General features: G+C 34.9%; 1 protein-coding gene across 1 annotated transcript in view; it reads right to left on the bottom strand.

Moving 5' to 3' along the window:
* Positions 1-7,120: 7,120 nt before the first annotated feature.
* SCN7A (sodium voltage-gated channel alpha subunit 7) overlaps positions 7,121-25,208 on the bottom strand; it is a 60,523-nt gene continuing 42,435 nt past the window's right edge. The window contains 7 exon segments of the mRNA XM_022569945.2: positions 7,121-8,187; positions 10,862-11,132; positions 11,448-11,552; positions 13,083-13,220; positions 13,980-14,033; positions 14,803-15,081; positions 24,697-24,804. Of these exon segments, the coding sequence (XP_022425653.2) occupies positions 7,121-8,187; positions 10,862-11,132; positions 11,448-11,552; positions 13,083-13,220; positions 13,980-14,033; positions 14,803-15,081; positions 24,697-24,804 (2,022 nt within the window).

Raw genomic sequence — 25,208 nt, 5'->3', positions numbered from 1 at the left:
TTTAGGAAAACTTATAGGTTTTAGGTAATTTTCAGATAGAAACAAAACATCTTGAAAAAGCACAGGGGAAAGGTGAATTTCCTTTCTTCAGACTAGAAAAAAAGGTTCTCCCAGATGGAAAGCAGGAGTGCTTCTTTCAAATTGGGGCCACCAGGGAGGTGAAAAGATCTAAACAATTCACTCTACAAGTCTCACCACACAGGTCACTTCTTCCCAAACGTTGCTTGTCCAGCTCTTCTATATCCAAGTTTCCTCTCCTACCTCCCATGTTTTCAGAGCCATATAGTTCCTCTATTGTTCTGAGCAATCAGTTCAGCTGTGGTTCCAAGCTTGTTAACACTCAGCAAAATACAAGTATCATAGGATGTACTCTTCCTTCCTTCCTTCTTTCCTTCCTCTCTCCCTCCCTCCCTCCTTTCCTTCTTTTCTTCCTTCCATTTTTCCTTCCTTTACTTTTTCAAAAAAATAAAGTTAAATTTAAAACATTTTTAAAAAGAGAGAGAATAAGATTTAAGCTTACTTTGAGGTCAATTATTACAGGAGGTAGAATTTGAGTTCTTTCCGTTTCAACAACTATAAAAGGCCAAAAGTTTAGGTGGTGTATGGATCAAGGGTAACTTGTGGAGAGTTGAGCTCATAAAACGTATGGGCAAAGTTTAAAGGGAAGTCAAGGGATTTTGCTTCTAGGCCTGAAGGTGTGGTGGGGGCTGGGGATCAGGGTGCAGGAGGCATGATTACAAGAAGTTCCCTAGTGACTAGATGTAGCTATAACAAAGTGTCAGTTACAGAAGTTGCAGCCATAAAGAGTGGAAATTAAACCCAGTAATCTGGGAGATGCAGAGACTTTCCTTCTCTGCCCAGAGACACCTGAATGGATGGGAGGAGCCAGCAAGGAGGATGCAGGCACAAGTAGCCTGGCCCAGAAAGTCTCCTTGTCCTCATGAGCTGTTAGTAGAGGGATCCTTCCTCATTCCCTGACCTCCCTCTGAGAAAAGCCAGGTTGCTTGGCCTATGGAAACCTCTTTCAGTCCAGCAGGGACCAATGGCAGCCCAAGCTACATCAGATAAACAAGGAAAACCAAAATAACACCTCCAAGGCTCTGAAATTAAACTACTATGAGAACCATAGCCTGCAAAAATAGACCAAGACCTATATGCTAAACCTAAACAGTGTGATTAACTGCTAAAATAAAAGATTTAAGTAGGGTCCAGTATCTCCTAATATAGACAAAATATCCAGAGTATGATTTTAAAAGAGCAGCCAACATACCAAGAACTAAGAAAAATCACAAGTTGAAGGACAAAAGACAATTAGTTGACACTAATCCTGAGATGAGTCAGCTACTGGAATTATCTGAGAAATATTTTTAAAACATCCACTATAACAATGCTTCAACAATGAATTGCAAATTCTCTTGAAACAAATTAAAAACCAGAAAATCACTGCAAAGAAATAGATTCTATAAGAAAAAAACAGTGGAATTATAGAACTGAAAAATACAATAACAGAAATAAAAAACTCAATAGATGGGTTCAACAGTAAAGTGAAGATGATGAAAGAGAAAATCAGTGAACTTAAGCAGAGAACAATACAATTCACCCAATCTGAACAACAGATAGAAAAAAGATTGTAAAAAAAAAAATGAACAGAGCCTCAGGTACCTGTGAGACAATAACAAAAGAGTCATCCATCATGTCATTACTATCTCAGAAGGAAAGGAGAAAAAAGCGAGGCTGAAAAATTGTTTGAAGAAGTATTGGCTGAAGATGTCATAAATTTGGTGAAAGACACAAATCTACAGTTCCAAGAAGCTGAGTAGATACCAAACAGGATAAACACAAAGAAATCCATGTCAAAGCTGCACCCAATTAAAAAATTTGAAAACTAAAAATTAAAAATTATTGAAAGCAGCTGTAAGGAGATGACATTTTACCTACAGTGGAATGAATACCAATGCAAATGACAATGGATTTCTTATGTGAGGTTATGGAAGCCAGAAATGGTACAATATTCTTCAGGCAAAAAACTGTCAACCACAAAAAACTGTCAACCACAAATTCTATATCCTATGAATTTATACTTCAGGAATGAAAGAGAAATAAAAACATTCTCAGAGGAAGAAAAGCTAGAAGAATTTTTTACTAGCAGACATAGTCTTTCTAAAAATTTAGTAATATATTCTGTTTAACCCAATATATCAAAACACTATCATTTCAACTTGCAATAAATATATATTAAATATAAAAATATTAAAGAGAAATAAACTCTCTTACTTTTAAAGATTGGCTAAGCAAAATTCTTCAAACAGAAAATAATTGATAAAAGAAGGAATGATGGAGCATCAAGAAGAAAGAAATAATGCAAAAAGCAGAAATATGGACTCATACAAGGGACTGTCCTTTTCCTTATGAGTTTTAAAACCATATTTGATGAGTGGAGCAAAAATTGTAGTGCCTTCTGATTCCCAAGACAATAATATTTTCAAATAAGGAAGACAAAGAGACAAATGAGAGTGAGGTTTCCATACTTCACTAAAAGTGGTAAAATGCTTTATATTAGACTGTATAATTTGTAGATCTATATATATATAGATAAGTAGATATAGTAATACTCAGAACAAGCACTACCAAAAATATACAAAGAGATACAATTAAAAGCACTATGAATAAATCCAGATGGAATCCTAAAGTACGTTCAGAATTGTGCAGGAAGGTAAGAAAAGAGAACCAGAGAAATGAGACTGGAGGAAACAAATAAAAAACAAATAATAAATGACAACCTTAAATGTTAACATATCAATAATTACCTTAAATGTAATTGATCTAATATACCAGTAAAAAGTAGATTAAAAAATGTGACCCAGCCATATAGTGATTATAAGAAGCCCACTTCAAATTCAGTGACATATGTCTATTGGAATGAAAACAAGGAAGATTTCCCTCAACAATGGGCAGGCATCATCCAGTTCATTTAAGGTCCAAATAGAACAAAAAGGTGGAGGAAGGATGCATTCTCTCTCTCTGTTCTTGAGCTGGGACATCTATATTCTCCTGCTCTTGGACATTGGAGCTCCTGGTTCCAGGGCCTTTAGATTCAGATTTTGGGACTTACACCAGTGTCCCTCCCCAGTTCTTAGGCCTTTGGCCTTGGACTGTGAGCTACCCCATGGCTCTCCTGGTTCTCAGGCCTTTGGATGTGGACAGAGCTGTACTGCCATCTTTCCTGGTTCTCAAGCTTGCACATGGCATATCTCAGATTCTATAATTGTGTGAGCCAATTCACATAATAGTAAATCTCCTCTTATATATCTCTATGTATCCTATTAGTTCTGTTTCTCTGGAGAACCTTGACTAATACCTTTTTAAGGATAAAGACAACTTTATCTCTAAATTACTGTGCCTAGGAGATGCTCAACAGTTTTTTATGAAAGATAGTAAGAAGAAAAGAAGGGAAGAATGGTGATGATATTTTGTATGAATGGGGACCCTGAATTTATGGGTCATTTGAAGATGTTACCTTCATGTGGTTTTAGACTAGAATCCAGGAGTAGGGGTGTTGTGCCACCTGGATGGTTAATAGAGTAGATAGCTGGAGTTGAGAGAAAATCCTGTGAGCTAATTTGTAATTTTGAAGTCAGTGAAGATAAGAGGTTCACTTACAGATGAGGAGAAGAGTAAGTGTCTGACCCTGACAGTTTTAGGTTACCTAACATAAAGAGGAAAACCCCCACCGGTAGAGTGAAGCCTCAGTCATTCACTGGGGCACGTTATTGAGTGTTAGAGTTGAGCATGTGGACCTGGAATTTATTGAAAGGAGCAGTTAAAGGAGGAGAGGGTTCAAGAACCAAAGGGCAAAATAAAGAATGTCTGGAAAGGGATTCAGAGTGCCCAGAGTAATTCTGCTCCAGTTTCTATTCCATCTCTGCTGTGAAAATTTTATCCTATTGTTGATTCCTCTCTCTCTTTATTGTCTAGCTTGAAGAACTAGTAGCTGGAAACCTAGGTCTCATCTCCATGACAAACTCCTCTCCTTAAAAGTGTCTCTGTGTTGAATACAGTTACCTTTTTCTCTAATTGATAAAATCTTTCTTTTTCTTCAGGGGCTCATTTTATTAACATCACCTGTAATTTCTAATGTAGAATCCATCATTCCTTCCTGTATATATATATATTATAGGTTATATGAAATAGTATAAAAATTACCATATATTATATATCCAGCTGAATAGTTATGTTTCCCCTGGTAGCCAATAAATTCTTTAGTTTCATATTTATCTTTGTATGTATCTATGTGTATATGTATGTATATCTATCCAGGCTCTGGTTTTATCTCTAGTATCTAGCATTCAATAAGTGTTGAATGAAAAAAACTTCTATAGTTTTATCCCTTGTGCCTTTCCTTTTTCCAGAAGTGGTCATGACTTTTAAAATTCTTTCCATGGGGGTGGGGTGTGGGCAGTGGTGGTGGGGGGCTGGATGTTGGGGAGAGAAGGAGAGAGGGAGAAAGGGAGAGAGAGAGAGGGAGAGAGAGGGCTGGGGGAGAGGGCGAGAGGAGAGGGAGGGAAAAAGATTCCTTATCTCTGCACAAAAATATAATTTATCTTAAACTTCCTTTGTCTTTATCCAGGTCATTTATTAGTAGACAGTTGTCATACAGAGTGGTTAACTATTCAGGCTCTGAAATTAGCCCTCGTTTGCATTCCTGGCCATGTTAATTACAAGTTCTGTGTCATATAAAAGCCCTTATAACCCTTCTAAGCCTGAGTTTTTTCATCTATAAAATGAGAGTTATCATTGCTTCATGAGTTGTGAATGCTGAGTTCATGCATGGTAAATACTTAGCACAAGGCTGGGTTTAACAGTCTGCTCAATAAATGGTAGCTATTTCCAACATTTTAAAAACCATATTAAAGTGAATTATATTTATTAAAGAAGCAGAAAGAAAAATTTTAAAGAAGCAGGTATTGATAAATATTAGCATAACAATAAATTTAATTTCAGCATTATCTTCCGTATAGCAACTTCTAAAAATATGAAGATATATCTAGTAAACTTCAGATTTTGCTAAGAGGAGTGCTTTTTACATTTTTCAGTTTGTAAGGATCTCTGGTAAGCTTACTAATATTTATTTTACAAAATTAAGTTAATCCAAACGAAGCAAAAATATTTCCAGTTTTGAACTTTGAACCTGAATGAATAAGCTTTAATGTAAGGCTCATTTTAAAAAGTTCTTATTACACAAAGTTGCCAACCTAATTTACGAAAGAAAAAGAACCAAAGCTTACCTTGGTTAACAAGTTGTATTTACTATTTTCTTTAGTATCTAAAAAGTAAAATATATTGTAAGATTTGTTAAAAATAATTCTTTACATAGCTTTCGGAAGGTTAGTGGCAAACATGATTTACAATTAAAAGATATCATTTTCGAACTAAAATCAGTTCATAGTCTTTATGGAATATACAGAAGCAAGCTTAGACTCAGTTTAAATATTTGAAGCAGTTTCCACATTAAAGCATTTCCAAGAAATAGAAAATTGAGAAGCTTAAATAAAGCACCAGCTGTCACCATGTCACCAAATTAACACTGATTCCTCACTGGTCCCCATCACATGATGGAGAACAGGAGGAGAGAGGGAAGCAACATTTATAGTAAGAAACAGAACTCTGAAATTACATTTGCTTAGGGGATCCCCCAAAGGCATCTTGGTCAGGTTAATACATTTCTGAGGAGCAGAAATAGATTATAATAGTTAAGGCTCAATCAAGATCATGCATTCATAATAAAATACAATTACTGATATTTAAGTGATATTGAACGTCATACAACATATTTAAAGCTTTTCATTAAGCCATCAGTATACATATTTTCCTTCTGAATCCTTTAGGGCTTTGTAGGCACACTGAAATCAATCATCACACAAATAGAATAAATATCTGAATCTCAAACTACAGGGATGCAAGAGACTGCATTTTATGATTACATCAAAACAACAATTTGTGCCTATCTTACTAGTGAAAATTAATGCTTAGGATTTTTAAGTTTTTCAAACATAAAACATTTTACATAGTAATTATGTATGTGATGAAATAAACACAAAACAAAACAGAAAACTTGGAAAGATAAATGTGAAAGTGGAAACTAAGTTGCATACACTAATGTTATAAAACACCACGAACAGCAAACTCACACTTTGATCTCCTAGTTCAGAGTCCACACAGTTTTAGTGATCATTTTCTTTCTGAAAGTTATAAAAATCCATGAAGTGCAGTGAAAAGTACTACAAAGTGGCCACAGTTTCCCAACACGAAATGAGAAAAATTAGAAAGTGTAGGCTATAACTGTAGCTCCCTTTATGCTGATTGTTCTAGGAACTCATTCTCTTAAAGAGAGAATGGTCCTTAGCTGGAACTAGCCAAAAAGATGAGAAACCAGGAATCCAAGAACAATGAAACAACATTAATTCACAAAGCAAAATTAAATAAAACCAAAACAATCAAAAACAAAACCTAGGCTCTAATCAATCTTTTTCAAAAGTGGTTTGAATCAGCCCAAGAGTCTCTTTGATTAATCTCAGAGACACTTTCTAAGAACTGCCTTTCCTCTTCCCCTGATTGGCATCGGTCTAGGCAAGTTTATGATTTAATGGCCTGTAGCAGTGTACTATTTTTTTAAATACCATCCCACTTTAAGAAAGTACTTGGTTATTTGTAATTAAGTCCCATTAGTAGTGACTTGAATCCCATCAAGTTAAAGTAGACATAAAATGTATAAGTAAGCTCCTTTGGCTACTAATTTCTGCTACTACCTCCCCCGACCCTCCAGAAGAAGCACACACCATATAAGCCATATAGAGAAAACAAGTATTGGATTATTAAACAACAGTTTTAACCCAATTTAACTCTGCAGTAATAGCAAGGGGTTGTCTTGGTCAGACTGAATATACAGGGGTAAAAGTGAATTGGACGTGGGATCTTGTGAGCACAAGCTTATCTTCCATGGGTTGTAAACAATTGATTTTTAAGTGAAATCTTTAGTTTATCTGATCTTTGCTTTTATTTCTGATCTAAACTTTTAACATTTGGGGAATATGTAAAGAAGGTGAAAAGGTAGTGAGTGGGATTAGATCTGGCTTTAAATGGTTGAATTTCCCTCAGTTTTGTCAAAATATGAACCTTCTTTGACAGCCTGAACTTCCACGTCCCCATCTATCATATGAATATCTGATGTTTTCTTGTCATTTTGCCTCAAACGGTAACTTTTATAAGCACGCTGAATGATGGTTGCTGAGACTACCTCTTGTTTTCGTTTCAGAGTAGTTGTAATTGGCTCATATGTGATCTTAAAAGGGTTGGCTAACATAAATCCAGATTCCATCTCTGAAAGAACTTTCTCCATGCTTACATCTTGACTCATAACTCGCTTTGTTAAAGCGAGTAGGATGTCAAGGCAATGAACTCGGTCCCCGACAGCCATGGGAAGATCCATGGCAACGATCTGGCCCTTGTTTGGTTTTGCCATGAAAAGAGGAGGATGAAGAGCAGCTGCAAAGTCTGAAAGCTTGCTAGAGTCTATATACTGGGTTCTATCAGGATCAAATCTCTTCCATACCTGAAAAAATTTCCTAAAATCATCTTCACTCAATGTCTTGGCTTTTTTTTTAGAAGCAATATTTAAAAACTCCATGACAACAACAATGTACATGTTTACAATGATCAGCCATGATATGAGGATGTAACTGACAAAATAAACAATCCCAACAAAGGGGTTACCACAGTCTCCTCTAACCTGAGTCCCAGGGTTAATTTTATCAGGATCACAGTCAGACCATTTACTGTTGAAAATTGCATTGAGCATCCCATCCCAACCAGCAAATATTGTAACTTGGAAAAGACAGAGCATACTGCTGCCAAAGGTTTCAAAGTTGGACACATCATTAATTCCAGCTTCCTTTTTAACATAGGCAAAATTGTACATTCCAAAGATGGCGTAGACGAACATGATCAGGAAGATGAGGAGACCGATGTTCAACAATGCAGGGAGGGATAGCACCAAAGGAAGCAGCAGATCATGGAACACCTTTGGTCCTTTCTCAGGACGCAGGATGTGGATGATCCGTGAGAGAAGTATCAGTTGCACAAGGGAAGGAGGTACAAGGTAATATCCCACCATCAGAGGCAGAAATAGTCCTTGGTGTAGGAAAAGATAAAGCAGGCAATACAATTATTTAGAGGAATATAAATTATTTTACATTTCTTTGGTTTTCTTCTATATGTTAAGGTAATTAATCCTTCCCGTATAACATTTAGCACATATTGAAAGTCTGGGTTAGCCAAATACTAATTGTGGCAATGCTCAGAGTGTCTAACAAAATTTGGAAGATAATTATTTCTACCATCATTTTCAGAGTATTACAGATCAAGCACTTCTGGAGTCACAGATGGCATGAATTCATAATATAGGACAGTAGTCATATTTTTTTTTCCTGATTCCAGTTAGATCAAGAAATTTAATTCAACCCAACCTTTATTGGATACCTCATAAAGGTGTCAAGAAAATATGTGGAGATGAGTGACATGACTCCTATCCTCAAAGACCCTATAATCTAGGAAGTAGAGGTAGATATTTAAACTAACTATAATGCAAGGCAGAAAGACCTAGTGGATAAACATAGTTTAAAAAATATTTTGTATTCAGTGATCACAGATTATAATTTGATTTATTGACTTCATAAATAGTATCTGGGACTTTAGGAGCTTTAAATGTGAATTGAATAAATGAGTCTTCGCCAAGAACTTTTCTTTCTGGCAATGGTGGGAGGATGATGGCACTATGAGAGGGAGATATATAACTATAGAGCAAGGTGAAATTATAATTACCATAAAAAACGTAAGGGATGCTCTCTGAAAGTACTGGAGAGGGTGTGGTTCATCCTGAGTTGAGAAGGTGGAGAAGGGGAAAATCCCATGAAACTTCTAAATGAGATGGTATGTTTGCTGAATCTGGAAGGATCATGTCTCACATTTCTGTTAATTTGGTCACTGCCAATGATGGCATTCTCTCTGACGTTCTATCTTACATATACCCTCATTTCCACAGTGCTTTAGTGAACTTTCTACTCTGACTCAAATTTTCATTTCTCCTCAATCTCTCAAACCCTTCCATTATGCAGGAGGTTTCCCTACTTAATTACAAACACATTTTTACTTCTTCATCACTAAATTTTCTTCACTTCCTTTCTTATCTAAAATCTGACTCTATCTTGAGGACACTATTCCCCTTGCAACACTCTCAAGCACAGATAACTCAGTCTTTCCCATTCCACATTTCTCAGGGTAGAAAGACGGAACAAGCAAGCATCTTTCCCTCTTTCCAATGTGTTTTTCAGATACTTTTCCTTCACATTAATTTTATAAACAAAAAAGAAATTTTTGAGTTTGTGGACCATGACATTCAACTATACCATCTCCTATCATTCCTTGGTTCTATGATCTATTCATTCTCCCTCAATCATACTCATTGGAGACTTTGGTACATGGCTCACTGTCACCCTTTCTACCCCAGCACCTACCATCAACAACCCATTGAAAGGCTAGCCCTCCAGTATTTGGCTTTCTTAAATTTTAATAATCTCCATCATTTTACTGTAGACACACCCATCTATGGCCACATTCTGCACCCAGGATACCTGACCTTCTGAGATCTCAAATTCAAACATCTTTATCTCGGACTGCAATTTCCTGTCCTTCTAGATGTCTGATTCAGTAACTCTCATTTCAATCTCATGGGGCTCTTTAATTCTGTTTTCCTCTGTTTTCTTCCTATCAGCCCTTTCCTGACTTTACATACTTTTCTAGCAAGCTTCTTGTACTTGTCTATCAATATTAGCTGCACTGCCTCTACTACCAGCTGATGAATGAATTTTCTGGGAGCACAACTGAGCAGTTTATCTACATTTTTCACTACTGACTGCATAGAATAGTACTTGACAATAACATTAAATATTGTTTCTACTCTTATGGAGATAACATTCTAGTATGTGTCTTATGGGAGGCAGACAATAAACAAACTTTTCTCTGCCTAAAACACTTTTATCTTAGATTCTTGGCTACCTCCTTATCCAATGGGTCTCTATTTAGATTTTTGCTTCTTCCGTGAAGTTTTCTCTGATCTCTACTTACTGATTAGGTGCTCCTCGCTCTGTTGTGCTGTTGTGGCACCCCATGCTTCTTCCCTTATCATAACCTTAATAGCACAACATTAACATGTACTGTTTAATTATCTGCATCCCTTGATAGATTATAAACTATGTATATACAGGAATTATGCCTACTTTGTTTGTAACTGAATTCTTTGCACACAGCATAATATATATTCACAGAGAGGGTAATCAAGTATATTTGTTAAATAAAGGACTGGGATCTCCAGAGTAAGAGAAAACTTGTAACAAATTCATTAAACCCTAAAACTCTAGTGTTGTGAAAGTAGCAAAGAGTTTTAGAGATTAGAAGAAAGGGAACAATAATGAGTTTGAAAGGTTATATCATGCTAAGACATAAAGGTCCTTCTAGTGTTATCTTAGAAAAATAATGTATGTGATATACTGAAGGGGTAATTAAGCATTTATCTGGTGGTCTGTGAAGTAAAGTCTATGTATTAATTCAGAGTGTATTTTTAATATCTTATATCTGTCAGGCATGTGTACATGTATGAATGTAAAAATGTAAGGCATTCCTGCTGGAAATAAAAAGGATCTCTACCTGTTTTGCTTATTAAGAGACTATATCTCAGGAGATGTTTACTCTAAGAGCTTGCCTGAATTAATATTATTACAAATGAAAATTTGACTAAACAAAATCTTACCTGTAATAGAGAAAACAACCACCATAAAATCAAAAACGTTCCATCCATTGGTGAAATAGTTATAATGGAAAACGATGAGCTTTAGTACACATTCTCCAGTGTACAGTGTAACAAAAACTGAGTTAATCCAGTAGACAGCAATGTCAATTTTGGGGTTCTGTTCATCACTTTGTATCATAATGGTTATTGCTTGGAAAAATATAAGAACCATGATGATGACATTAAAAACTTGATTTGTTATCAAGTCAAAGACAAATCCTTGGAACTTGTTCTGTGTGTAAAGAAAAAAGGTGTAATATTTTTATTAATAAGATATTTATACAGACATATTGTCTTTAGATTTACAGCTTCCCTCCCAGCATAAATAGGAAAATAACTGAAGACTAAGTTTTTACCAAGCGATAACTATAGCACAGAGTAAAGGCAAACAGAAAGACCATCAAAAGCTCTTTCAAAGACTATATTTTAAAAATTTTGTCAAAAGCATTTGTTGTTAAGAATTTTAAAAACACATTTTCATTTGTAAGAGAGAATATATAAAGGAAACTTTTTCAGAACTTAAAAAAAAATCTAGATATTTCCTTACTCCTGGGCGAGGTACTGGTTTTTGAGAGACTTCACACATCATCTTCTTCAGTGCATGGTATTGTTTCTTCTGTTTTACTGTTATAAAGATATTTGAGCCTCCCAGGTAAATAAATGAAAGAAAAAGATATTAAAATCATATTTAATCCAAATTTCATCTTACATTAATATGCGTTTTCGAAAGCTTGGCAATTATTGATTTAATCCTTTAAAAAAGGCTTAACTGCAATGAACTAAATCATGTTTAAACATGTCTGACCTTCTGCACAAAAATTCATACAAAACACAGAGTATACACTGGAAATGATTGATAATTATCTTTTGATGAACTTTCCTGTGGGTAGTCAACCCTATTTTAACTTTTTACTTAATGAGGCCGACCTCTTGTTAGAGACAAAGGACAAACAGCAGAGGATATCTGGAAAGGTGACTAAGAAAAGTTGAACTAAAAAGCTAAAGGTAAAGCTGGTTTGTACCTTTTAATAATCAGGAAAAAATATAATTGGTCATATATGTGTTTTTATATGTTCATACGTTACTTAATTTTCCAAATACTATTAGAAGATACTTTTCACTATTATTCAAAAAGCACCATTGCTTACCTCTTCATTGAACCTTCTAGGGATTATTCATCTTTGTGTTTCTAGTGCTAATTTCAGTATCTTATACAGAATATGCAAAGTGAATAAGAGGTGAACATTTAATGTGTTAATCTAGGAATTAGGAATTGTTACTGCCCATGGCAGGACTTGCTCACTTAAAATTGATAGGGGTCATCAGTTTGAAGTCCAGAAGCAAATCCTAGGATATCATCCCATTAGGTTGAAATCCCTAGGAAGATGAAGCATCCAATCCAATGAATATTTCATTTGGCCACTGATCTTTCTAATCCCATCTAATTAGTGCAGACTCAGAGTGGTTTGTTTACCAGATTCTGCATGTGGTTAAACTTTGATGACATGGCCAAAGATGGAATTTCAAGATTAAACTCTTCTTTTCTTTGATTTACCATAAGGCATTCCTACACCTAATAGAAAGTAGGGCCCTGAGGTTAAAATAAGTGAACTTATATGACTTTTGAGACATTTGTATTAATAGAAGCCCTGAAGGGAGTCTTTGTGTGGAGATGGCACCAAACATGGGTTGTTCAATTCTGCCTCTGAATTCTCTCTTATTTGTTTCGAGCACTCCTATTTAGGTCATGTAGTTAGGATTTATGACTCTACTTCTAGCAGAAAAAGCTATTTCAACCGACAAAGTGTCTCTACTGGTTATGACTCTGAAAGCTTTGAGTATATCAGAGAGTAAAAAAGTGTGGTTTATTTTTCTTGAACATCTTCAGATATTTGTGCAGATGCATAACAATGTTATTTTTCAGCATGTCATTATTTACAAACCTATATACAGAAACATTTGTAATTTTTAACCTTTAATCTTGTCTGTGCTTTTTTAAATATAGAAAACAATGTAAAAGTGAACATTTCAGCAATATCCATCAATCTGCAGGAACATCAATCATTTTTTTAAAGATAAGTACCAAATAAAAACAATATTAAACTGAATCCAAAACCAATTATTTGAAGCAGGACATTTTTTTCCCCTCAGACATTGATGAACAAAGAATATTTATACTTATCTTTACTTTATGTTTGTTGAAATTAGCAATAATAGCACCAATCAACATACTCAGAGGAAGAAATAATCCAATGATAATGAAGTCAATAAAGTAACAATACATGTAGATGTTGTCTTCAAAATTAGGCTGCATATCTACCTAAAAGTTAAGTTAAAAAATAAGTGAAATAAGGCAGAACATAGAGGATTTTTAGGGCAGTGAAAATACTCTGTATGATATTATAACGAAAGGTATATGTTATTATACATTTGTCCAAACCCATAGAATGTACAACACTGAGTGAACCCTATGAACTATGAACATTGGGTGATTATGATGTGTCAATGTAGGTTCGTCTTTGGTAAAAAATGCAGCACTGTGGTGAGGAATGTCAATAATGGGGAGGTGTGCATGTGTGAGAGCAGGGGTATATGGGAAATCTCTGTACCTCCCTCTCAATTTTGCTGTAGATCTAAAGTTTCTCTGAAAAAATTGTTTTTAAAAATAAAATAAAAAGTGAGAAAATAAGCAAAATATTTATACTGACCTTTTAAGACTTAGAAAATAATTTATGACAAAAAAAATACAACAGTGATACTTGAGGCAATATTTCCTCCTTGGTCTTTGGTGAAGAGATATCATGGCTTTTATTTGAATTTTAAAGTTTATTGCATTGGTTTAATCATTGTTATGATAATCCTTCAAATGGGTCTGTTTGGCCTCAACCATTGTATATAATCCTGGAAGGAGTTCATTGTTCATGAAATATTCAATCTGAAATGTATTTAATTTCTATCTAGCATAAGCATTTGCTTTTACCATGTTAATTACTCAATTATTGCTTGTGTCCTGTCCTTGAATTGCAAAAATGACTTTGTGTGAACCTTAACAGTGGCTCTAGGATTATATTGTACTTACACCAATAGAATCAACTGCTGAATTCATAATAGTGATCCATCCATTAAATGTGGCCTGTAAAAATGGCATGTATTTAATTTTTATGGAAATCTTATGCTTTGTGGCAAATAAAAATTAAAACTCAATCTGTTATTAATACAGTAAAGCATTTGATTAGTAAGGCTGACCACACTTCAATATACTGTGTAATTGAGATCTTTACCACTTTCATTTTTACATTTATACTGTCTATTAACAACTATTTAAAACTACTTAGCTTAATTGTAGTTAATAACTTAAAATATTTTAAGATAGTATTAATAAAAAGAGAGAGAGAGAGCACTGGTTAGATAGATAGATAAATGGTAAATAAATACACGCTGCCCAGGTGTCATAGTTAGTTGTAACTGCTGTATATGTGCTTTACTATGACAGAGGTAAGACAGGAATTATTCACCACCTTATATCTGCTAGATATTGGGGGACCAAGTAGCCATTCCTCAAAGCACTAAGTAGAAACAAAATAGCAGTAATCTGAGCTAGATCAAAAATTGTGAACCTATTATCTCATCAGTGGTGGAGGAAATAGCTTTGGCCAGTACCTGTCATTTCCTCCGTTAGTCCTACCTTTATTTCCACTTCCTTCTCCCAACAGAGCAAGGACTATATTTCACTTTTGTCTTTCTAAATGAGCTTAGTATAGTATGTCCCATAACATGTATCTACTAACTAATAATTGCTAAAATAATTTAAAACCAACTTTATTAAGCACCCACATTTTGTCCTTTATGTTCACATACAATATGAATGAACATGTAATTCACAAATTCAAACATGTACTTACTACTTGAAGCAATGAAAGGAAACTGATTCCAACATTGTCAAAGTTCAGTTTTGCATTCTCCCATGGCATGGATTCATTAAACACAAGGCTTTCACATTGACTTCTATTCATGACTTCAGACATAGGAAACCTTTCTCCACTTGTTGGGTCAATGCATTCATAGAATGTGCCAGCAAATAAGTGTACTCCTATGATGCTAAAAGCCAGCCAGATCATAAGGCAGACCAGTAACACATTCAATGTGGGTAAAGTTGTTTTTACCAAAGCTCTCACTACCACCTGGCATATAAAAAACAAACATGTAAACTTTAGGTAAGAAATGTGGAAGTGTTTTAATTAAATTGGAAATATTTATTAATGTAATGTCATATTGAAATAACAACAAAAAAGACCATCTTTAAAGATTTAATAAATCACATCTGGTATTTGAATAACCTAAAAAACAAATTTCAATTAAAAATATACATTAAAGGCCATGAGCCTGCGCTCTAGTGTCAGCCTCAGCGCACCCCAAGTTACCTCACCACCCACACCTGCCCAGACGGTCCTGCTGCCTCCTGCCTGAGCAATTTCAGTGCTGGCTAATTGGATGATACCAGCCTCGGATTGCTGATCTTTCTGGAAAGTTTTAACTGTGGAGGAGAAAGGAAATGTCTTAGCTTTAGAAGATAGGCCTGCATTGAGGGAGTGGCAGACAGGTTGAGGGGGCTGGATTTCTAAGAATTAGAGAGAGGCTGGAAGAATATAATAGGTCCTGAGGGCTTCTGAACCCCAACCAGGTCAGCCCAGCACAGCTTCACCCAACACGACCCTTGGAAGGGAAGAAGCGCGGCCCTGGTTTATTAAATGTGAGGAGTAAAATGCCTGCAGTAGAACTAAAACAATCAGAGTGGTTGATGAAAGAAAGAGAGAGAGAGAAGAGAAGAGAAAAGAAGAGAAGAGAAGAAACAAAAAGAAAAGAAAAGAGAAGAAAAGAAAGATTGAAATGTTCGAGTTTTAACAAGCTGCCACATGATAACCATGTGCTGGTCTTAAGATCACATTTTGAATACAGTGTGGCTGACAGGGTCGTGGTGCTCTGGCTGGGTGTCAGGCCTGAGCATTGGAAGTGGGAGAGCCAAGTTCAGGACAATGGACTACCAGAGACCTCCTGGCCCCACATAATATCAGTTGGTGAGATGTCTCCCAAAGATCTCCATCTCAACGCTAAGACCCAGCTCCACTCAACGACCAGCAAGCTCCACTGCTGGACACCACATGCCAAACAACTAGCAAGACAGAAACACAACCCCACCCATTAGCAGAGAGGCTGCCTAAAATCATAATAAGTTCACAGAAACCCCAAAACACAACAACAGATGTGTTTCTGCCCACCAGAAAGACAAGATCCAGCCTCATCCACCAAAACACAGGCACCAGTTCCCTCCATCAGGAAGCCTACACAATCCACTGAACCAACCTCACCCACTTGGGGTAGACATCAAAAACAACAGGACCTACAAACCTGAACCCTGTGAAAAGGAGACCCCAAACACAGTAAGTTAAGCAAAATGAGAAGACAGAGAAATACTCAGCAGATGAAGGAGCAAAGTAAAAACCCACCAGACAAAACAAATGAAGAGGAAATAGGCAGTCTACCTGAAAAAGAATTCAGAGTAAAGATAGTAAAGATGATCCAAAATCTTGGAAATAGAATAGAGAAAATACAAGAAACGTTTAACAAGGACCTAGAAGATTTAAAGAGCAAACAAACAGTGATGAACAACACAATAAATGAAATTACAAATTCTCTAGAAAGAATCAATAGCAGAATCACTGAGGCAGAAGAATGGATAAGTAACCTGGAATATAAAATAGTGGAAATAACTACAGAGCAGTATAAAGAAAAAAGAATGAAAAGAATTGAGGACAGTCACAGATACTTCTGGGACAAAATTAAATGCACCAACATTTGAATTATAGGGGTCCTAGAAGAAGAAGAAAAAAAGAAAGGGACTGAGAAAATATTTGAAGAGATTATAGTTGAAAACTTCCCTAATACAGGGAACGAAATCATCATTCAAGTCCAGGAAGTGCAGAGAGTACCATATAGGATAAATCCAAGGAGAAACATGCCAAGACACATATTAATCAAACTATCAAAAATTAAATACAGGGCTTCCCTGGTGGCGCAGTGGTTGAGAGTACACCTGCCGATGCAGGGGACACAGGTTCGTGCCCCGGTCTGGGAAGATCCCACATGCCGCGGAGTGGCTAGGCCCATGAGCCATGGCCACTGAGCCTGCGCATCTGGAGCCTGTGCTCCGCAACAGGAGAGGCCACAACAGTGAGAGGCCCGGATACCTCAAAAAAACAAAAAACAAAACAAAAAACAAACAAACAAACCCAAAACAATTAAGAAAATGGTAATAAGAACATACATATCAATAATTACCTTAAATGTAAAAGGATTAAATGCTCCAACCAAAAGACATAGGCTGGCTGAACGGATACAAAAACAAGACTTGTACATATGCTGTCTACAAGAGACCCACTTCAGACCTAGGGACACATACAGACTGAAAGTGAGGGGATGGAAAAAGATATTCCATGCAAATGGAAATCAAAAGAAAGCTGAAGTAGTAATTCTCATATCAGACAAAATAGACTTTAAAATAAAGACTATTCCAAGAGACAAAGAAGGACACTACATAATGATCAAGGGATCAATCCAAGAAGAAGATATAACAATTGTAAATGTTTATGCACCCAACATAGGAGCACCTCAATATGCAAGGCAAATGCTAACAGCCATAAAAGGGGAAATCGACAGTAACACAATCATAGTAGGGGACTATAACACCCCACGTTCACCAATGGACAGATCATCCAAAATGAAAATAAGGAAACACAAGCTTTAAACAAGATGGACTTAATTGCTATTTATAGGATATTCCATCCAAAAACAATAGAATACACTTTCTTTTCAAGTGCTCATGGAACATTCTGCAGGATAGATCATATCTTGGGTCACATATCAAGCCTTGGTAAATTTAAGAAAATTGAAATCGTGTCCAAGCATGTTTTCCAACCACAATGCTATGAGACTACATATCAATTACAGGAAAAAAATACAAACACATGGAGGCTAAACAATAGAGTACTAAATAACCAAGAAATCAGTGAAGAAATCAAGAGGAACTAAAAAAATACCTATAAACAAATGACAATGAAAACACAACAGCCCAAAACCTATGCGATGCAGCTAAAGCAGTTCTAAGAGGGAAGTTTATAGCAATATAATCCTACTTCAAGAAACAAGAAAAATCTCAAATAAACAACTTAACCTTACAACTAAAGCAATTAGAGAAAGAAGAACAAAAAAACCCCAAAGTTAGCAGAAGGAAAGAAATCATAAAAATCAGCAGAAATAAATGAAAAAGAAATGAAGGACACAATGGCAAAGATCAATAAAACTTAAAGCTGGTTCTTTGAAAAGATAAACAAAATTGATAAACCATTAGCCAGACTCATCAAGAAAAAAGGGAAAAGACTCAAATCAGCAGAATTAGAAATGAAAAAGGACAAGTAACAACAGAAATACAAATGATCATAAGAGATTACTACAAGCAACTATATGTCAATAAAATGAACAACCTGGAAGAAATGGACAAATTCTTAGAAAAGCACAACCTTCCAAGACTCAACCAGGAAGAAATAGAAAATATGAAGAGACCAATCACAAGCACTGAAATTGAAACTGTGTTTAAAAATCTTCCAATAACCAAAGCCCAGGACCAGACAGTTTCACAGGCAAATTCTATCAAACATTTAGAGAAGAGCTAACAGCTATCCTTCTCAAACTTTTCCAAAATATAGCAGAGGGAGGAACACTCCCAAATTCATTCTATGAGGCCACCATCACCCTGATACCAACACCAGACAAAGAAGTCACACACACAAAAAAAACCTACAGGCCAGTATCACTGATGAACATAGATGCAAAATTCCTCAGCAAAACACTAGCAAACAGAATCCAACAGCACATTAAAGGGATCATACACCATGATCAAGTGGGGTTTATCCCAGGAATGCAAGGATTCTTCAATATACACAAATCAATCAATGTGACACACAACATTAACAAACTGAAGGAGAAAAGCAATATGATAATCTCAATGGATGCAGAAAAAATTTTTGACAAAATTCAACACCCATTTATGATGAAAATCCTCCAGAAAGTAGACATAGAGGGAACTTACCTCAACATAATAAAGGCCATTATATGACCAACCCACAGCAAACATTGTTCACAAAGGTGAAAAACTGGAAGCATTTCCTCTAAGTTCAGGAACAAGACAATGTTGCCCACTCTCACCATTATTATTCAACGTTTTTGAAGTTTTAGCCACAGCAATCAGAGAATAAAAAGAAATAAAAGGAATCCAAATGGGAAAAGAAGAAGCAAAACTGTCACTGTTTGCAGATGACATGATACTATACATAGAGAATCCTAAAGATGCTACCAGAAAACTTCTAGAGCTAATCAATGAATTTGGTAAAGTAGCAGGATACCAAATTAATGCACAGAAATCTCTTTCATTCCTATACACTAATTATGAAAAATCTGAAAGAGAAATTACAGAAACACTCCCATTTACCATTGCAACAAAAAGATAAAATACCTAGGAATAAACCTACCTAAGGAGACAAAAGACCTGTATGCAGAAAACTATAGATGCCAATGAAAGAAATTAAAGATGGTACAAACAGATGGAGAGATATACTATGTTGTTGGATTGGAAGAATCAAGATTGTGAAAATGACTCCACTACCCAAAGCAATCTACAGATTCATTGCAAACACTATCAAACTACCATTGGCATTTTTCTCAGAATGAGAACAAAAAACTTCACAATTTGTATGGAAACACAAAAGACCCCAAACAGCCAAAGCAATCTTGAGAAAGAAAAATGGAGCTGGAGGAATCAGGCTCCCAGACTTCAGACTATACTACAAAGTTACTGTAATCAAGACAGTATTGTACTGGCTCAAAAACAGAAATATAGATCAATGGGACAGGGTAGGAAGCCCAGAGATAATCCCACGCACATAGGGTCACCTTATCTTTGATAAAGGAGTCAAGAATATACAATGGAGAAAAGACAGGCTCTTCAATAAGTGGTGCTGAGAAAACTGGATAGCTACATGTAAAATAATGAAATTAGAACACTCCCTAACACCATACACAAAAATAAACTCAAAATGGATTAAAGACCTAAATGTAAGGCTGGATACTAAAACTCTTAGAGGAAAACATAGGCAGAACACTCTATGAAATAAATCACAGCAAGATCCTTTTTGACCCACCTCCTAGAGAAACAGAAATAAAAACAAAAATAAACAAATGGGACCTAATGAAACAAAGGTTTTTGCACAGCAAAGGAAACCATAAACAAGACAAAAGGCAACCCTCAGAATGGGAGAAAATATTTGCAAGTGAAGCAACTGACAAGGGATTAATCTCCAAAATATACAAGCAGCTCATGCAGCTCAATATCAAAAAAACAAACAACCCAATCCAAAAATGGGCAGAAGATCTAAATAGACATTTCTGCAAAGAAGGTACACAAATTGCCAACAAACACATGAAAGGATGCTCAACATCACTAATCATGAGAGAAATGCAAATCAAGACTACAATGAGGTATCACCTCACACCAATCAGAATGGCCATCAACAAAAATCTACAAACAATAAAGGCTGGAGAGGGTGTGGAGAAAAGGGCAACATCTTGCATTGTTGGTGGAATGTAAATTGATACAGCCACTATGGAGAACAGTATGGAGGTTCCTTAAAAAACTAAAAATAGAACTACCATAGGACCCAGAAATCCCACTACTGGGCATATACCCTGAGAAAACCACAATTCAAAAAAGAGTCATGTACTACAATGTTCATTGCAGCACTATTTACAATAGCCAGGACATGGAAGCAACTGAAGTGTCCATCGACAGATGAATGGATAAAGAAGATGTGGCACATATATACAATGGAATATTACTCAGTCATAAAAAGAAACGAAACTGCGTTATTTGTAGTGTGCTGGATGGACCTAGAGTCTGTCATACAGAGTGATGTAAGTCAGAAAGAGAAAAACAAATACCGTACACTAACACATATATATGGAATCTAAAAAAAAAAAAGTTTCTGCTGAACCTAGGGGCAGGACAGGAATAAAGGCATAGACATAGAGAACGGACTTGAGGACACGGGGAGGGGTAAGGGTAAGCTGGGACAAAGTGAGAGAGTGGCATGGACATATATACACTACCAAATGTAAAATAGATAGCTAATGGGAAGCAGCCGCAGAGCACAGGGAGGTCAGCTCGGTGCTTTGTGACCACCTAGAGGGGTGGGATAGAGAGGGTGGGAGGGAGGTTGAAGAGGGAGGAGATATGGGGATATATTTATGCATATAGCTGATTCACTTTGTTATAAAGCAGAAACTAACACACCATTGTAAAGCAATTGTACTCCAATAAAGATGTTAAAAAATATATATATTAAAAATCCAGATATTCTCAAAATTTTTGTACTAAAAATATTAAAAGACAACAGGGCTGATTGGTATAAATACTAGAATACATAATTATTTCACTTATTTAACTTGTTTTTCCATTTTCTCTATTGTGCCAGAAATGGGCAAGACAACTGAACCTGTGTATATGTATGAGATTATTTAGAAAGCATATAAAATGAGAGTGAAATAAGCCTGGATCTAATCTTGGGGATTCTAACTTCAGGGAGGATTAGCCTATAAAGGAGATGGTGAAGAAGTGGAGGGAAAATAAGAGGAAGACCAAGAGATTGTAGATTCTTGAAGCCAAGGCAAGAGATTGTGTCAAGAAACACTGAGTGCGCAGCTGTGCCTCTCAAAATCATAGATCTCCTCTCTGAACCACTGTCTCTAGTGACCTACTCCAGAGTGGGACATTTGGGAAATGAATCTACCACCTAAACTTAAATATAACAATAATCTATGATCACGGTCTCCATTTCCTCAGTTCCTTCATTCTTTAAATATTATTGATACATTCAGAATTTTATTCTTATCAGTCCACTAAAGCTGTTATGGTGAATGTAAACCAGTGGCTATACCCAATAAAATAGTTTCAATCTTTGCTACCTCTTTATCTTTCCTTTATCATTTATACTTTGACTCCTTTTCCCCAACCTCACTGCTTTCTCTCTCTCTCTCTTTTTTTCCCTGAGGGACCCTTCTCTTTTCTACCATTCTAACCTTCCCTTCCCTCAGCCATTACTGGATACGGAGCCTTTTGCCTATGCTTTCTTTCTTATATTCCTTAGATTTCTGTCCTTGAATTAATATTTTGATTTTTAATTATGCTTTTAATTACATTCAGTTTTACTTCTAAAACTAAGTCACAGATCCTTTGTTGACATTTAGATACTTTGAAAGGCCCATTGATGCTTCTGATGAAAAAAATGCTATGTCTATTAGAAAATACACACAAACGTAAGAATAAAAGCAATAGATATGGTTGAAACAAATATTTAAATAGTAAGAGCACCTGAAGCTTATTAAGTACATAAAACATTAATTTTGTAATCACTTAGCTTCCTTATATACTCAGTTAATTCAGCTACAGAACTTCCAGAGGATGAGATGAAGATTAAGATCTGGATCTGACCTTGACCTAAACATAATTATTTACCTGACCTCGAATTGTCCATGGCTACTGTCTCATTGCCGTTCTAATTAATGAATGGCATCAAATAGTACAGCACTTGATTTCTGAGAGGCAGCTTCCCTAGCAAATCGCTTCCTACTTTTCTGTGAATCAAGGGCAGAAAACTTGCTGATTTTGACACTTTTTTTTCCTCTTTGTATCTAAATTTATTGGGAAAAAGAAACGCTGATATTATGCCAGAACGTTTTTTAAAATAAGGAAAAGTAGTCTAGTTACATTCATTATCTAATTTCTGTGTGTTAGTGTATATCTGTACGTGTTTTGCTTTATTTAGGTATAATTTACAAAAATTGTGTAAATTTAAGATGTACAAGGTGATGTCCTGATATATGTATAAATTGTGAAATGATTCCTACAATCAAGCTAATTAACACATCCATCACTTCACATAATTATCTTTTTGGGTATGTGGTGAGAAACATTTAAGATCTACTCTCTTAGAAAATTTCGAGTATACAATGCAGTATTACTAACTGTAGTCACCATACTGTACACTAGATCCCCAGAACTTATTCATCTTATAAATGAAAGTTTGGACCCTTTGATCAACATTTCTCCATTTCCCTTACCCACAGCCCTTATGTTTTAATAGGCCATGTGTAGTTTATAGCCCTAGAATATACTATGAAATTATCTTATCACTAAACTGAATTTATGCTAGAAATTTGGCTGTATTGTCATTCCTGAATCTTACAGGTCTTTTCAATCATTTTCTCCTTTTCAGCTTATTTTCCTCCTTATTTTGGTTTAAAAGCACTGGGGAATATCACCACCTTGTGGAATCCATAACGTTGTTAATAAAGTGTTTCGTAAGTCATAATGTAAATTACAATTAATATTCAAAATTTTTGTTTTCTAGGTGTATGATAACTGGAATTTTTCTGTATTTGCTACATGATCAAATGTTTCTTTCCCAACATTAGCACATCAAATGTATTTGGAGAATAGGTTGACCAGTCACAGATTCGTATTAATTACAAAAATATTGCCAATCATGCATTTGCATATATATTAAAATATAATTAACATACTTAAAACATATACACATATATACACAACTGTGTATCACATAATCATATTATATTGAATCATATAAAGATGGTACTATTAAAATTTTGGAAGTATGTTTTAGGTAAAACACATTTTTTAAATTACTTATATTTCTGTTTAGATTTATAATAATCACTCAAATTTTGAAATAAAAATAAATATCTATTTTTTAACCAAGTGGAAGGAATTTAAGTATTGAGTTTCTTAATGAATGGCAGTTTAAATGTAACATACAGTGTATCAACTATAAAAACAATGCAGCTTAAACATAAATAAGTTTCTTATTGTTTCCACCTACATTGGATATATGATATTCCATAGTATTAGTCAAAGAGGCAGGCTAATGTTAAATAATCCATATAAATGACAAATGCAAGGAATATAAATGTATGATTACAAAATAAAAGGTAAAATACTACTCTCCCGTTTCTGCATATAATTGATCACTGTATAGCTATATAATTATACTAATTGTGGTGGTCATAGACTCTGTTTTTTCTTCTAGGTTGAGTCATATGGGACTTCCATTATAGGCCCAAAGATTGAACATTGGCCATTTTATATGGTGCAACCTATTAGTTTCCCTCACATTGTTCAGAAGAAGTTTTAACATGGGAGTGAGAGAGAGAAGACTGGCAAGAATTCGTAATTTGTGACGTGTGACTTAAAAGTGAATTTATTTTAAAACTCAAACTGTTATTTCATTTGGTAAATTAATAAGTGTGTATGATGTCCTTATAATTTAAAAAAGTTAGCTAACTGATCAACATTTCATTTTCTATCAGTTATATTTTTAACATGGACATCATTTCATTAATACTTCTATGTATCAGTGGGTTATTACTTTTTTCTCTCTCAACTATTAATTTTTTGCTTATCTTTATTAGTTTTCATATCTTATGAGCAATAAAGGCCTAAAATGTTAATAAGCATAACTAATAAACCTTTCTTCTGTATTTTTAATTAGTAATATGTAAGACTTTTGTATTAATATTGTTAAAGATACAAATGTGAAGACAACATGATTTTTAATTTATGGAGATTTATTAATCCTAAATAAAAACCTATAGATTAGAAACTTTTCTCTTACCTTCATTCTTTCAAATTGAGATAGAACTCTGAGTGCTCGAAGGAATTTAATGGAAATAAGTGGTTTTAGTTCTTCCCGAGATTTGCCTATTAAGCTAAGACAAAACACCTGGGTATATTAAAAAAGTGAATAGAATTTAATTTTAACTTTAATCAAAACAATGTGTAAAAAACTTTTATTATGGAAAAGATACAGTCAAAGCCTACTAAGAAATTTATGAAATATTTTAATATACGTTTCAATATATCTTAATGATGACCTACAGAAAGATATAAGAAAATCATTCTGTGTTAAAATCACTTAAAGAAAGATAAAACTATTTTCTGGTAATAGGAATATATGCTATCGAGATAAACAAAAGTTTGTATATTTGAGATTCTTTATGGTCAAGGCTTAATATTTATATCCACTTTTTATTTTTAAATTAAATTAAGAATCAGTTACATGATTATTTGCAATATAGTAATAGTACACAATGTATTCATTAAAACAAAATTCGGAATATATTTACA

This window comes from Delphinapterus leucas, chromosome 8 (genome assembly GCF_059928025.1).
Source record: "Delphinapterus leucas isolate spDelLeu-1000000601 "Yukka" chromosome 8, BTC_Dleu_Yukka2, whole genome shotgun sequence".
Classification (NCBI taxonomy): domain Eukaryota; kingdom Metazoa; phylum Chordata; class Mammalia; order Artiodactyla; family Monodontidae; genus Delphinapterus; species Delphinapterus leucas.
This window is presented reverse-complemented; position numbering and strand designations above follow the sequence as displayed.